General features: G+C 40.1%; 2 protein-coding genes across 2 annotated transcripts in view; one reads left to right on the top strand and one right to left on the bottom strand.

The window, feature by feature from the left end:
* Nucleotides 1-16,293, top strand: part of LOC306848635 (synaptic plasticity regulator PANTS-like) — an 806,624-nt gene that overhangs the window by 112,064 nt on the left and 678,267 nt on the right. The gene's annotated exons all lie outside the window — the stretch shown is intronic.
* On the bottom strand, nt 7,505-15,014 carry LOC306848139 (uncharacterized protein). The gene is made up of 8 exons (XM_079382507.1): nt 14,725-15,014; nt 10,268-11,887; nt 10,035-10,169; nt 9,854-9,901; nt 9,034-9,156; nt 8,855-8,950; nt 8,681-8,769; nt 7,505-7,971 (listed from the first exon to the last, which is right to left on the bottom strand). Exons 1-8 carry the CDS (start codon nt 14,783-14,785, stop codon nt 7,876-7,878), a joined length of 2,268 nt encoding a protein of 755 aa, XP_079238633.1. The 5' UTR covers nt 14,786-15,014; the 3' UTR covers nt 7,505-7,875.

Below are 16,293 nucleotides of genomic sequence, written 5' to 3' on the forward strand. Positions count from 1 at the left end.
GGGCAAACTCTGCAGCTGCTCATAAAATCTGGTCATTGGTTTCCATATTTCCTAGAAAAACTCAGAAACCGTTGCTCAGTATTCATGCAACATCTACTGAACAAAGTCATGGAGCGGCAGCAGGAGACACACGAGCACTGATGATCATGAATCCCAACAATGACAGTTTTAATCATTTGTTTGCTTTCATTTTCTTACTGACAGTTCTTCCTCATAATTTCAGTGCGATCATCATACACAGATCTCAAAAACAGAAAAATGAAGACAATGTCAAAACAGCAGCAGGGGTTTCCCTTCCACACAAATGAAGGAGGAACAAGGAATTACATAAGAACACATAATAAATCTGGGTTTTCCTTACACATTCATTTCATAGTTTGCTTCACACATACACAGACACATGCATTTTGTTGAACCACCAACATATATAATCTAAAACAGTAAAAGTTCAGCGGTGATTTATTCATGTCTCTTCCTCTTAGCTGATTTCTGACTCAGTCCTATGGTGATACACGTTTAATTTTCCTGACTTTAACAGTGAAGATGCCAGTATTATTCGCTCTTAAGAAACTCTCCACCCAAGTGCCAACCTGAGAGAAAAAAAAGAAGACTGGAAGTGAGAAAACGGCAGGATCAGAAGAAGAAGAGCACAATAAAACTGTCTCAATTCACATCGAAGATGTGCTTTTATGGTTCAGAACAACAACAAGCAATAAATGGAGGATTTCCAATCAGGCACAGAATAGAAACACTAAAAAAGTTAATTCAGTCAATAGAATCACTTTGGGGCCTTAAAGGAACGGGACGCCACACCTGTTCAATATCAGCTCGAATGAAGAATGACTGTGAAGGTGAAGCTTGATGCTAGTGATTTGTTTTATAGTTTGTCCAAACACTGACGTTTCCCATCACAGTACATTTAGCATGTAGTGCAATTATCAAACAGTCAGAAAAGCTGCTCTCACCTTGAGCAGTTCAGCCTCATGCTCTTCTTCAGCGAGCAACATCTTCACCTTCATCTCGAGAATAGTGAGTACTGTGAGAACATGCAAAATACCAAAACACATTTTAGAGATTTCAGGTTTGGTTGCAATAGTGATGGTAAAACTTGACACATTCACATACACACAACAACGATGAAAAGCAGCTCCAGTAGGGTCCTCACGATGCTTGGGCCCTAATTACCTTTGGGTGGAGCTGCAGTGGAGTTGAAGGGTGGAGCTGCAGTGGAGGTGAAGGGAGGAGCTGCAGTGGAGTTGAAGGGTGGAGCTGCAGTGGAGTTGAAGGGTGGAGCTGCAGTGGAGTTGAAGGGTGGAGCTGCAGTGGAGGTGAAGGGTGGAGCTGCAGTGGAGGTGAAGGGTGGAGCTGCAGTGGAGGTGAAGGGAGGAGCTGCAGTGGAGGTGAGGGGTGGAGCTGCAGTGGAGGTGAAGGGTGGAGCTGCAGTGGAGGTGAAGGGTGGAGCTGCAGTGGAGGTGAAGGGTGGAGCTGCAGTGGAGGTGAAGGGTGGAGCTGCAGTGGAGGTGAAGGGTGGCGCTGCAGTGGAGGTGAAGGGTGGAGCTGCAGTGGAGGTGAAGGGAGGAGCTGCAGTGGAGGTGAAGGGTGGAGCTGCAGTGGAGTTGAAGGGTGGAGCTGCAGTGGAGGTGAAGGGAGGAGCTGCAGTGGAGGTGAAGGGAGGAGCTGCAGTGGAGGTGAAGAAGGGTGGAGCTGCAGTGGAGGTGAAGGGAGGAGCTGCAGTGGAGGTGAAGGAAGGAGCTGCAGTGGAGGTGAAGGGTGGAGCTGCAGTGGAGGTGAAGGGAGGAGCTGCAGTGGAGGTGAAGGGTGGAGCTGCAGTGGAGGTGAAGGGTGGAGCTGCAGTGGAGGTGAAGGGAAGAGCTGCAGTGGAGGTGAAGGGAGGAGCTGCAGTGGAGGTGAAGAAGGGTGGAGCTGCAGTGGAGGTGAAGGGAGGAGCTGCAGTGGAGGTGAAGGGTGGAGCTGCAGTGGAGGTGAAGGGTGGAGCTGCAGTGGAGGTGAGGGGTGGAGCTGCAGTTGTGCTATTGAAAACTACAGATACAGTGACAGACACAATGAATGTTTTATTTGAGAGGATTCATGAATCATCTGTCAATAAATACAATATTGATTACAGGGATTCTGACTGCACTGCAGTGCATGAAACAAGGAAGAGAATACTAACTAAAACACAATCATCTGACTCTACCAACATATTTCAGCCCAAAGAGAGCTTCTGATTCAATTCAACATCTCTGTGTCTGTGTATGCGGGTTCTTACTGCAGGTGCTGTTGAGGTCGGGACAGCAGTCGTTGAGCTGTTTGCAGGCCTCGTCACAGAAACAGCCTCTGAAACAGCTGTCGTTTCTGCCACTGCAGCACAGAGTCGGATGTGAACACGTCCCTACAGGAGGAGTACAGACGACACATTAGATGTGACATCCTCAGTAGTGTTAATGTGCGTCTCAATCAGCTCCCTCACTCAGTAGTCAGGACACTTATCAGGGAGGCAGGCTTTATAAGTGCCGTCTCAATCACAAAAACCTTCCAGTGTGGCAAGCTGTTTTAACATTTAATCCTTAAAATGCAGTAATATCTATTTTCATGCTACTAGTACTTACTTTATAGCTACCATTATATATTCCTTTAGGTACTAGTACTGATTCATTACAAAGTAGTGCATGTTCTTTAGGTACGAGTAGCTTTTTATAACTACTAGTACTAATTCATTAGGCACTAGTTCTTATTTATTAGGCACTAGTACATATTTCAATGACTAGTAACTATATCTGTCATTTAGATGTCAACTATTCAGGTCTGACTACTATGTATTCCAATAGTGACTTGTACTTTTTTAAAATTTTTATATATTACTAGTTCTTATGTATTAGACACTAGTCTCGTTCGTAATTGTTACTAGCAACAATTCTTATCACACTAGTCACAACTGCTTTTTTTTTTTACTCATCTTATGTTATGACTAGTCAGAATGGCCACCGTAGAGTTAAATGAATTTTTTTTTATTTTTTTTTTATCTAATCTAGTAAATGTGTACTAGTATACCATCTATTGAATAATTACTAGGAGCTTATCAATAAGTATGTATGAGTATGTAACGATAAGTACTAGTATGTAATAAATACTAGCATCTATTTAACAGGTATGAGTAGTTTTTATAAATTTAATTTAGTAAATTTACTAGCGGCTTTTTTTTTTGTCTCTCAAAGCCGTGGGTCCCATTGACTGCCATTATATGACTGACAGACTGCAACGGTTTGAGTTTGAGCTTTTGGTTTGTGTTCTACTGAAGAAACAAAGTCACCTACATCTTGGATGCCCTGGGGGTAAGCAAATAAAACATAACATTTTAATTTTTGGGTGAACTATCCCTTTAATGCTTATGAGAACATTCTTTGTTCGACCAGTTATGAAGCATGTGTGTTAATTAGGCTTATATAATAGAGTTTTTTTTACTCTGAGTACATTTTAAATGAGCTACTTTTACTTAAGTAGATTTTTAGACTGGTACTTTTACTTGTACTTAAGTAAAATTTCATTAAGTAAACTATTTAAAAATATATATTAAGTATAAGAAATACAGATTCTCTTGACAATTTCATAAATTATTATAAAAGTATTATGAGGTTTCAAGAGGTCAATTTGACATCCAATGCAGATAGAGAGTGATTATAGGACATAATAAATATACCTGTCAGTGGCAAAGTGCTGTTTGGTTGAGTGCTGTTGGTGCTGTTATTGACTACAAAAGTGGAAAGAGGTGAAGATTTAGGAAGGTTTATGTGCAGTTTTTCTTTTTTCTCTCTCAAAGAGATCACGGTAAAGTACATGAATCTTGTCATACAGAGCAGAACACAATCTGATTACTGCAGCTTGTCATTTCTGAATACCTGTGAGGCAGGTGGGTTTGAAATCAGGGCAGCAGTCACGCAATCTCAGACAAGCAACATCACAATAACAATTCAAGCGGCCACAGCTGTTATTCAATCCAGAACAGCACAGATCTGGATTCGCACAACGTCCACCTGTCAGAAAAACATCACTACAGTGAAACAAATGAAAATTAATGTCTCTCACACACACACACACACACACACACACACACACACGCACACACACACACACGTCTGGTTTACTATCCATGTGAGGATTGTAGGCATAATGGTTCTTTTCTATTGTACAAACCTATCTATCTACCTAAATCAAAATGTTGGGGTCAGTAAGATTTTTTTTTAAATAAAAAAAATAAATAAAAACAAAATCAAGTGACAGTAAAGGAATGAGTAATGTTACAAAAGATTTCTATAAAAAAAATGCTGTTCTTTTGAAGTTTCGATTAATCATAAAATCCTAAAAACAAAAGGTATCACAGTTTTACACAAAAATATTCAGCAGCACAACTTTTTTAAACATTGATACTAAAAAGAACAGCAAATCAGCATATTAGAATGATTTCTGAAGGATCATGTGACACTGAATACAGTACACATACATGAAAGAAACACTCACTGAGGGGAGTTTGAGTGGGATTTGTGATTGTTGCATTGGTCACTCCAGGCCGTGTGGTTACAGGGTTGGAGGTCACATTGAGTTGGCTACTCACCGCTGTAAAATTAGAGAGAAACATGTGGGTAACCTACATATAAACTGCCAAAAAAACATACACAGACAAAACCAAATGAAACCCTGCGGATCGTGACGATACATTGAGGTCTTAAGACACGAAACAATCGATCTGTGCAAGAAACTGAACAGTATTAATATCATTTTTTACCTCTGATTTTACCTCTGATTACATTCATACAATTAAAATTTTAATTAAAACAATAATTAAACAATTATCTCCTGGCCAGAGTAGAACTGGCCCCCAACTGAGCCTGGTTTCTCCCAAGGTTTTTTCTCCATTCTGTCTCAGAGAGAGTTTTGGTTTCTCTGTCGCCTCTGGCTTGCTCAGTTGGGGACGCTTAATTTCTAGTGATTATCATCAATTTGATTTCACAGATACTATTTAAACTAAACTGATCTTGACAATGACATCACTGAATTCAATAATGAAATGCTTTAACTGACAATTGAGTGTTTAATCTTATTTTTATACATTACTGACACACTATCCTCCAATCTGATACTGTTAAGTGCTTTGACACAATCTGTATTGTTAAAAGCGCAATATAAATAAAGATGACGACTTGACTTGACTTGACATGTAAACTTAGATTTCTGAGGAAAAAGTCCAATTTAAAGTTAATTTAAATTGTTAGTCATTCTGTGGTGGAAACCAACTTACATGCATAAGCTTGTGAATCGAAATCAAATTATGACATCTGTATCAATACCCAAAAAAAGAAAAAAAGAAGCTTACATAAGACAAAACCAGTTAGACCGAGAATCTCTCACTAATGAACAGATGTGTTGGCAGCTCAGTACAGAGCTCCTTCTATTAAACACCACTTACAAAGACAAGGCTATAAATTAATATGGATGTTTTACATAATATAATTAAATTGCAATTTTACCTTTGCAAATTATATTCTTAAAGATATAGCAATTTCATGTACAGTATAACATCAGAATAGTTTAAGAAGTAATATAACGTTTAAACATTCTGCACGATTATGACAAAAATTATAATTGTTGATTATTCCTTATTGTAATTGCGATTATTAATTATGATTATCACAATTTACATTGAAGGATATTTTGAATAGCTTTATGGCATTGTCTGAAGCAACTGCATGCCATATTTTTATATAAAAACAAACAAACTGAAAACACTCTTCCTGAATAACTTTTATTGCTTTTCTATAGCATTAAGCCTCAAATGTCAACAACACATTGGTTTGGTGTCTTCTTCGAATAAAAAAAGTAAAGATATGCATGGTATTATAATGTAAGACTAAAACTAAAATTAAAACAATGGAAAAAGCACTTAGGATAATCTGTAGAAAGACAAAAAAACACATCTTAAGCACGCAGAATAACATAAGCAGATTTTTTTGTGTAATTGCGCCTTTGAATGGTTACTTAAGCCCCGTTTCCACCACAGGAACTTTCCCCAGGAACTAGGGACTTTGGGCCGGTACTCGCCCTGCGCTCCAATGTGTGTACTATGCACCCTATCTGCACATAGCCTCAACTCGGCTAGTCCTTCTGATCTTTGCCGCTGGCTCTGATGTCTCTTTAGTGGTTAAACATAAGATATAATTTGTTTTGGGTAAATCTAACAGGTTATCTTTGGTCTTTATTCTATTAATATGTTAAAATGAAAATGAAAAGAGGCAAATGTTTGATATAATATTTCATTTTGTAATGTATTCCCTGAACACCATTTCTGCGGCTATTAATATGAAAATGAAAACGAAAAGAGGCAGTGGTATTTGACATCATATTTTGTCTAATTGTAAATACAGTGAGGATAATTGCAGTAGCCAAGGGGAGCTGACTGATGTTGTTCCAGGTCATTTCAGTGGAAAAGCAGCTATAATTGTGGCATCCGTAATTGTAATTATGCTTGGAAATTTGATTAATTGTGCAGCCCAGGTTTTTACCTGTTGGTGGATAGACTGTAGTTGTGGCAGTTGGTGGTGTAGTTGTTATTGTAGTTGTACTCAGTGCTGATGTAGTTGTAGTCAGTATGGGAGTATGTAGTGTTGTAGTTGGTGCTGCTGTAGGTGGAGCTGTAGTTGTAGTCTGCGCTGATGTAGGTGGTGTTGTAGTTGTAGTAGGTAAAGAGGTAACTGCTGGGGTAGTTGAAGCACGTGTGGCCAGTCCAGGTGGAGTGGTGCTAGTTTGAGCTGTGGAATAAAAGAAATGTTCAATTTCAACAATCCAATGGTCTAATTCCTCTTTAATTTTTATTCCTGATGGTGTTTCACCAAATCTCTCAAAAGTGATTATAATTAAAGAAATTAGAGGTGGATCTATAATGAAACGCATATCAAAATCTGACACCGATTACAGTGCAGCTGATGTGAATGTTACCTGTGGTTAAGCAGCTGATTGTGACGAGCAGACAGCCGATGAGAAGAACAGCAGGAGCCATCCTACAGATTCAGTGCGTGTCAGACCTCTGCTAGTGATGTTATCGCCGTGCTCCGTAACGTTTCCTTTTAACCCATCATGTGTCTGTCCTGCCTCCTGACAACCCACTTATAAATAAGTCAACTTGACAGTCAAAAGGACCTTTCCTTTCTTTTTAATAGTAAAAACTATTAGTAACTGATGTGTTACGGATCACTTCTACTTTGTAATGCTTATAGATTGTAATAGTTCTATTTATGTTGGTTAACATTCTAGGGAAGGGCAAAAATATTGATTTTATGATGAATCAATCTATCTGTCTATCTTTCTAATATACTGCATGACCTTAAACTCTTCAAAATTCAAGCTTACAAACTACTACTTACTCATATTTGTAACTGCTTGAAACTTAAAACCTTCAGATTTAAAGCTTCAGCTTCAGACTTAAAGCAGAATTAAAGCACTGACCACTGATCATGAAATCCAACAGAATGACAGTTTTAATGGTTTGTTTTAATTTTCTAATTGTTTGGGCTGACAAGAGTTAGTCATCATTTGTTAATTTTCAGAGCAATCAACGAACAGGAATCTCAAAAATGAAGAAGGTTAAGTTAATAATAAACAAATAAACCAGGAACAAGGAATTACATTAGAACAGATCATCAATCTGATGTTTCTTTACACATTCTTTCCATAGTTTGCTTTATGCATGTACAGTCCTTGTATGTTTAAGATTGAAGCACAACAAAGTAACAAAGCAAATGCAATGTTTTAATCTCATATTAAAATAGTAAAATCCTGCATCAATGAGGATTTATTCATGTCTGTTCCTCTTGGCTGATTTCTGACTTAATCGCATGGTGATAAAGGCTCAATTCCCGTGACCTCAAAAGAGTAGATGTCAGTATTATTTGCTCTTAAGAAACTCTCCACCAAAGCAGCAACCTGAGAAAAAAAGTCGATATGAGGAGGTGAGAAAGGCCGGTCCAGACCAGAAGTTGTCTCTCAATTCACATTCTAGTATTCAAGGTAAGAATAATTGAGAATAATTTATGAGTAGAATTTATGTATTGAGATACATTTCATATAGTTTTGATCTTTCCTTTGTGATACCAAAAGTATAATAAACATATATTCTCTGACAATTGTATATTATTACAGGATTTCAAGAGCAAATATAAGTTATTATCATATATAATAAAGATAACATACAATTCTACACAACTCTGATATGATTACATTTATAAAATGTAAACAATTGTAATTACTACTGCAGGTATATTATGTAAAATAATGTAAACAATGTTAACTGATGTACTTTTATGGTTTAGAACAATACGCGATAATGTAGGATTTCTAATCAAGCACAGAATTGAAACCCTTTGGATCACTTTGGGGCCTTAAAGGGATGTGATGCCACACCTTTGTAGTATCAACTAGATTGTACAACAACTGTGAGGATAGAGCTGCATCAGTAGTTTACTGTTAATAGTTTCATGAATGTTTCTAGATGCTAATGCTTTGTTTTATAGTTTGAGAAATATTGGCAAATACTTATAACTATGTAATTTCCCATCACCAGCGAAGTACATTTAGCATGTAGTGCAAGCATGTGAACTGGACCCAGTCAAAGAGTCAGAAACGCTCCTCTCACCTGAAGCAGTGCAGCCTGACGCTCTGCTTCAGTCGACGACTCCTCGGATAAAACCTCCACCTCCAGATTAGTGAGCAATGTCAGGACATCTGCAAATACAGTGATGGTAAATGGTGAAGGTGAAACTTGACCTATACATTGATATACACACAGAAACACACACAGGTGAATCACCTTTGGGTGGGGTTGGACTGGGGGTGGATGGAGGTAATGCACTGGGAGTGAATGGAGGTAATGCACTGGAGTTGGCTGAAGTTGTGGTATTGAAAACTACAGAGAAAGTTAGAGATGATTCAAATTAATCCAATAAACAAAGCGTAAACATCTCTGTGTCTGTGTATGCGGGTTCTTACAGCAGGTGCTGTAGAGGTCGGGACAGCAGTCGTTGAGCTGTTTGCAGGCCTCGTCACAGAAACAGCCTCTGAAACAGTTGTAGTTTGTGCCACTGCAGCACAGAGTCGGATACGAACATGTCCCTACAGGAGGAGTACAGACGACACGTCAATCCTCAGTACACTCACTCATTATTCCAGCACACTAAAGCACACAGGTGCTTGGATGGAATTCTATGCTGCCTTTTAAGAAAAACAGCACTAATATTGTAAACACTTATACTGTTAACACTTAAAACTTAATATTTTATGAGAAGCAGGGTTATTATTGTTAACTAAAACTAAATCTTTTAAAAAAGTAATTACATTTAAAAAATAATAATTTCAGGATAATTGCCAAGAAAACATTTTTTTATTTAACTTAAGTTAAAGTATTAAAAATAATTAAAAGTCAAATAAATACAAATAAAAAAAGAAGTATATAGATATAAAACATTTAAAATAAAAAAAAGCTCATAAAACAGCTACTTTTAAAATAATAAATTCTAACAAACTCTAAATATTATAACTGTATTTCAATGATACAAAAATGGAAAAGTATTCATACATTATGTAAAAATATTTCATAAATGTAGTGAAATGTGATGGAAAAAGGACATCAGTTACCACAGACAGTATGACTGCAGTGCAAATACAAATTCTTTTGCTAATGTCATTTCAAAATGATCTGATCTTCGCTTTTTTACTGTATTGTGCATAAGCACAGCATCAAGTTGAAATACGTTTTCAAAAATGCATCTTGAAATGTGGCACTTTTAAAAAAGTGAAGTAGAAAATGTACCTGTGAGTGGCAAAGTGTTTGGTTTTGTGTCATTGGTGGTGTTACTGACTAAAAAAAATGAAACAGAGGTACAGATATATTATTAAGTTTTAGTAAATCAGCATGTAGAATACATTCTGCAAATGATTTCAGCACAGATTTCAATCACTTTTCCTAATTCAGTATGAATGTTTCTGAATACCTGTGAGGCAGGTGGGTTTGAAATCAGGGCAGCAGTCCTTAAATCTCAGACAAGCAACATCACAATAACAATTTTTGTGATGACAGCTGTTTTTCAATCCAGAGCAGCACAGATCTGGATTTGCACAACTTCCATCTATGACAGAAAAATAAAACACATTAATGTAATTTCATGCAAAATAATATATGCCACTGCCAGTGAATTAACTACACAAACACACACAAAACACTCACAGACAGGAGCCTGAATTGTCGTTGTAGTAGTTGTCGTCGCATTGGTCACTCCAGGCCGTGTGGTTATAGTTGGTGCTGGTGTAGGTGGTGTGATAGTTGTAGTCGGTGTCTGAGTAGGTGGTGTGGTAGTTGTACTTGGTGCTGGTGTAGGTGGTGTTGTAGTTGCAGTTGTAGTCAGTGCCTGAGTAGGTGGTGTTGTAGTTGGTGCCTGAGTAGGTGGTGTTGTAGTTGCAGTTGTAGTCGGCGCCTGAGTAGGTGGTGTTGTAGTTGTAGTCAGTGCCTGAGTAGGTGGTGTTGTAGTTGTAGCTGGTGCTAGTGTAGGTGGAGTTGTAGTTGTAGATGGTGCCAGAGTAGGCATTGTTTTAGTTGTAGTTGGTGCTGGTGTAGGTGGTGTTGTAGTTGCAGTTGTAGTCGGTGCCTGAGTAGGTGGTGGTGTAGTTATAGTTGGTGCTGGTGTAGGTGGTGTTGTAGTTGTACTTGGTGCTGGTATAGGTGGTGTTGTAGTTGCAGTTGTAGTCGGTGCCTGAGTAGGTGGTGTTGTAGTTGTAGGTGTAGTTATAGTTGGTGCTGGTGTAGGTGGTGTTGTAGTTGTACTTGGTGCTGGTATAGGTGGTGTTGTAGTTGCAGTTGTAGTCGGTGCCTGAGTAGGTGGTGTTGTAGTTGTAGATGGTGCCAGAATTGGCAGTGTTGTAGTTGTAGTTGGGGCTGGTGTAGGTGGTGTTGTAGTCGATGTCTGAGTAGGTGGTGTTATAGTTGTAGTCGGTACCTGAGTAGGTGGTGTTGTAGTTATAGTTGGGGCTGGTGTAGGTGGTTTTGTAGTCGATGTCTGAGTAGGTGGTGTTGTAGTTGTAGTCGGTACCTGAGCAGGTGGTGTTGTAGTTATAGTTGGGGCTGGTGTAGGTGGTGTTGTAATTATAGTTGTAGTCGGTGCCTGAGTAGGTGGTGTTGTAGTTGTGGTTGGTGCTGGTGTAGGTGGTGTTGTAGTCGATGTCTGAGTAGGTGGTGTTGTAGTTATAGTTGGGGCTAGTGTAGGTGGTGTTGTAGTTGTAGTCGGTACCTGAGTAGGTGGTGTTGTAGTTATAGTTGGGGCTGGTGTAGGTGGTTTTGTAGTCGATGTCTGAGTAGGTGGTGTTGTAGTTGTAGTCGGTACCTGAGCAGGTGGTGTTGTAGTTATAGTTGGGGCTGGTGTAGGTGGTGTTGTAATTATAGTTGTAGTCGGTGCCTGAGTAGGTGGTGTTGTAGTTGTGGTTGGTGCTGGTGTAGGTGGTGTCGTAGTTGTAGTCGATGTCTGAGTAGGTGGTGTTGTAGTTATAGTTGGGGCTAGTGTAGGTGGTGTTGTAGTTGTAGATGGTGCCAGAGTAGGCAGTGTTGTAGTTGTAGTTGGGGCTGGTGCAGGCAGTGTTGTAGTTGAAGTTGGTGCTGGTGCTGGTGTAGGTGGTGTTGTAGTTGCAGTTGGTACCTGAGTAGGTGGTGTTGTAGTTGTAGTCATTGTCTGAGTAGGTGGTGTTATAGTTGTAGTTGGTACTGGTGTAGGTTGTGTCGTAGTTGTAGTCGGTGCCTGAGTAGATGGTGTTGTAGTTGTAGTTGGTGCTGGTGTAGGTGGTGTTGTGACAGATTGAACTGAGGAATGAAAGACAATCAGAGAATCAGGGAACCTGAAGTGTTTACAGATTGCGAAGTGATTGTTGCATTAGGTCAGTGGTCGGCAACAGGCGGCCCGTGGGCCAAAACTGGCCGGCCAGCAATAATATCTGGCCTGCGCCCATAGCCAGATTATTTTGATAGCGGCTGGTTCTGAAATAGATCTGTCATGGCAGCATCAGTTACTCACAATGAGAGTATGTGAGCGGATCGCGGAGTGGAGCGGGGTGATTTTGAATGGAGGGAGGAGCGTCGTGGCTTTCACTCGCTCCAAGAGCACTCCACCACCGCTCCATCTCGAGTACAATTCATGCAAACAGTATGAAGGTAAAATAATGCCATAAAGATTTGCACGCGCAGGGTAAGATTTATGATTGTGTACATAAGACTTTAAGCGTAAATTAAATTTGCATGCGCAAGAGAAGCTTTGTAAAGGTGTAAATCGCGTTTCAAGCGCAAGGAAAAATGATTTGCAGCATTTTGCTGTTACTCGTAAGTGTAATTCATGTATTGTGAAACTGCAGCTTCATGCTAACACAAAATAAATATGATCTGCATTCTTATGACTTTTCCATTTTTCCACGTTTATAAACACATCATCATCGGGAACATTCTCGATACTTTTAACTTACACATACAGTAAAAATAAATAATGAATTAATTAAATAAATAAATACCAACTTAATTAAAACATGATATTTTATAAGTAGTGCCCACTGCTCCGGGTGTGTGTTCACTGCTGTGTGTGTGTGTGTGTGCGTGTGTGTGTGTGTTCACTGCTGTGTGTGTGCACGTTGTGTGTGTGTTCACTGCTGTGTGTGTGCACGTTGTGTGTGTGTTCACTGCTGTGTGTGTGCACGTTGTGTGTGTGTTCACTGCTGTGTGTGTGCACGTTGTGTGTGTGTTCACTGCTGTGTGTGTGCACGTTGTGTGTGTGTTCACTGCTGTGTGTGTGCACGTTGGATGGGTTAAATGCAGAGCACGAATTCCGAGTGTGGGTCACCATACTTGGCAGTATGTCACTTCACTTTCTGCGCGTCTCACTTTGTGGCACTGTTTTCACATACTCAACATGTTGCTCTGGTCACGCAGGTTTGTTTATGAATGATTAAACTCGATTAAACACGACATACAGTATTATCACCTTCCCACGACTTAATATCTCGTGGCCACGACAAAACTAAAACCAAACAGACTCGAGCTTCGTTTTTTGAATCTTCCAGTGACAATCATTTCTTAATTTATGCCAGGAGTTATGTAAATGAAAAAACGAAGTCGAGATCGATATGAAGCTTGAGTCTTAGTCCTTTTTAATGATGTATAGTTTATGAAGTTAATTGCATTCTTTTACATTAAAACTAGCAGTAACTCTGAACTAATGTAAACAAAGAACATTAAGCACAGGTTAAGAGATTTTAAACGAGCTCTGTTAATACACATTTAGGTAGGCTAATCACATGAAAATAAACATTTTAATGCTATAAAAGTGTGCACACTGAGAGAAATAAACTGCAGATGTTCATATTAACAACTTCTTTAACTTGAGCAAATGCTGCTAATATACATTTGTTAATAAAGTTAATAAAATGAAAAATGCATGTTTTAAAGCTAGTGAAAAAAAGGAAACGATCCACCCGCGTGCCTCTGCTCAATGACTGGATCAGCTGTCTGTCGGGTCACTTCCAGGGAGGCATGTCCAGGCCTGTTGTACACGCCCCCCGCCCCTTGACTCCGCCCCCATGTCAAAACAGTGCCACAAAGTGAGACGCGCAGAAACGTGAAGCGCAAAGGAAAAAATAGTATGGGAAGCCCAAACTTTACTGAAACGCAAAATAAAAGCAGCGTTGCAAATAAATTAGTAGATATGGCCATGGAAAATATGTATATGTTTCATTTATATTTTGCAATTCTTTATTTTTGTTTACAAAAAGCATATTTATTTTTTCTCAATACTTTCATTTTCGTTTGCAAACCTTTATTTTCTTTTGCAATGCTTCAATTCTCTTACAAATATATATGGCATTAAATTGACTCCATATTATTTTACCTTCATAAACAGCCCGTAATATAACTGAATATTTAGCAAGAATTCACATGATAGCTAGCTTGATAAAGAAGGATCACTCAAATCAGAAAGAATGTGAAGGTTATGATGACAGCAATGGACATGAGCGGGAAATGCATCGGTAAAATAACCTATTATTATATATTCTTATTTTCATCACAAACCAAATTTGCACTGAAAAAAGCAGCAATTATACCTTTTAATGCTGACAGTCATATGATTAGCTTGTCATGTGAAATGAAATAATATATATTGATTTAATTTGGAAATTGTTGACAGTTCACTCCGCTCACATACTCTGCCGGACACCGCCACACAAATGTGGCTTTTTGTTCATAACTATCCTACTACAGGATTTAACACAGAGTAACAGCTCACTACCAGTTTAAAAACACTTTAACAATCTGTCACGGGCAATTCTAGTTGCATTTTTAATTAATGAATTTTTTTTAATTATACTTTGACTATGTTCTGTTCCACTAATTTTTTGGGCCTGATGCCAAACTTATTTGCCGACCCCTGCATTAGGTTGTGCAATAGTAGCATTAATTGATGTGGTAGTTTAGGCTATATAATGGAAAAAAAAACAGTGCAGAGTAATTATTCCGTCTTTTAATGAAACCTCTTGAATTATCATTTCTGATGCTTCTTAAAATTAATCAAAGTGATTATAATCATTGGTGGATCTAATTTTTTATTGAAAACTGTCAAAATCTGACACAGATTACAGTGCAGCTGATGTGAATGTTACCTGTGGTGAAGCAGCTGATTGTGACGAGCAGACAGCCGATGAGAAGAAGAGCAGGAGCCATCCTACAGATTCAGTGCGTGTCAGACCTCTGCTAGTGATCTTCTGACCTGCAGCTTCCCGGTTGCTCCTTATTTAATGCTCCAGATTGTTTCCTCATAACCCATCATATGTCAGTCCAGCCTCCTGCTGGAACACACTGCTATCAGAGACAGATAACTACCAAAAGACATTTTTTAAAATCTGTTCCCTTCCAGGAACTCGAGCTGCGTCGAACGCTACGGGGAACGCCCTCAGCGTGACCGCGCTCTGAACCAGAGTGTAAAATGTCCAATGAAAGGGCGAGACGTCATAGGCGGTGACGTCACTGACCGGAAAGCATATAAGCACGTGCGGTGGAGCCGGCGTTTGCTTTTTGTCATTCAGCAACCGCTTCTCTGTCTGTGTGTATTGTCTTTGCATGTTGTGAGTCTTATTTAGTGTTGTTTGTCCTGCACAATCACTTAAGTAGGCTCCAGCAATATGTGCAAGCACTGGGGCGATAGCAGATCGCATTCTGGGCTGTGTGTTCCTCCCTACACAACATTATATCACTGCTTGGGATGCACGCAGTCTGTGTGTGGTCTGCTTCAGAGCAGAGCGCGCAGATTCAGCTCTCGAGGGAGCTGACTGCCCGTTTGTGAGCTTTTTCATTTCTTACGCCTGCTCTCTGAAGGCTCTCTTTGAAAAAGAAAAAGAGAGGAGTGAGTTTCACTAGCCTTGAATGAAGACGGGCGAGCCCGTGTCTTCTTCCTTTCCTAGACCTGTCTTCCTCCGAGGAGGTGGACGCGTCAATGAAACAGTGCTTGCACAAGCATATTATGAATGAGAACGGCGCGCAGTCAGCTCTAAAAAAAAAAAAAAAAAAAGGGGGCTGGTTGTGTTTCTCTCCGCTGTACATCTCACATTCCCGCCGCTGCTGAGGCACGGCGGCGAGTGTGAGTGCGGGGATCGCAGCGCGCGTTGCCGAGGCGACGCGTGCGTTATTCTCATTCATATCAGAGCGATGCCCCGGGTGGAACAGACGCTCGCGAGCTATCTGTCCCCTTGCGTGGCGTTGTCTCTGAAGGCTCGCGGCTGCAGGTCAGGCTGGTGCGTGTCTGCACACCGAAAAAAAAAAAAAAAAGAGAGAGTGTTGCAGGCGCACCAAGCTGACGTACCTGCTTAGAGAGCTGGATGAGGGATTGGGCTCAACTTGATTGAATTATAAGTTGGTCTCTGAGCTCCCTAGAAACGCTGTCTGTGGTCGACCCTATCTGACATGAAGGAGAAGATAGGGTTTTCCTCATGGACGCCCCGCTTGCGCCTTCTGGCCTGTTCGGCGACTACGTCAATTACGTCGTCGACAGGTACCAGGAGGCTCGTAGACAAGCGGCGGCGTTTCAGCGGTTTCTCCCTCGCCTTTCTCCAGCTCAGGGGGCTGCTAGGCGGGAGCAGCCCTCGCCGCGTGCCAGCCCCTCTTTAGAGAGGCGCAAAACAGAGCGTGGCTACTCACACCCCACCGAGGTGGGGCCGTGGCAGCTAACGCTCTGG

This window comes from Barbus barbus (genome assembly GCF_936440315.1).
Source record: "Barbus barbus genome assembly, chromosome: 28".
In the NCBI taxonomy this organism is placed as follows: Eukaryota; Metazoa; Chordata; class Actinopteri; order Cypriniformes; family Cyprinidae; genus Barbus; species Barbus barbus.

Coding starts and splice junctions, on each gene's coding strand:
- LOC306848139 (XM_079382507.1), bottom strand. CDS start 14,785: ATGGCTCCTGCTCTTCTTCTCATCGGCTGTCTGCTCGTCACAATCAGC. Junction 11,888..14,724: donor AATCAGCTGCTTCACCACAG/GTAACATTCACA, acceptor TTCATTCCTCAG/TTCAATCTGTCACAACACCA. Junction 9,157..9,853: donor AAACACTTTGCCACTCACAG/GTACATTTTCTA, acceptor CTCCTCCTGTAG/GGACATGTTCGTATCCGACT.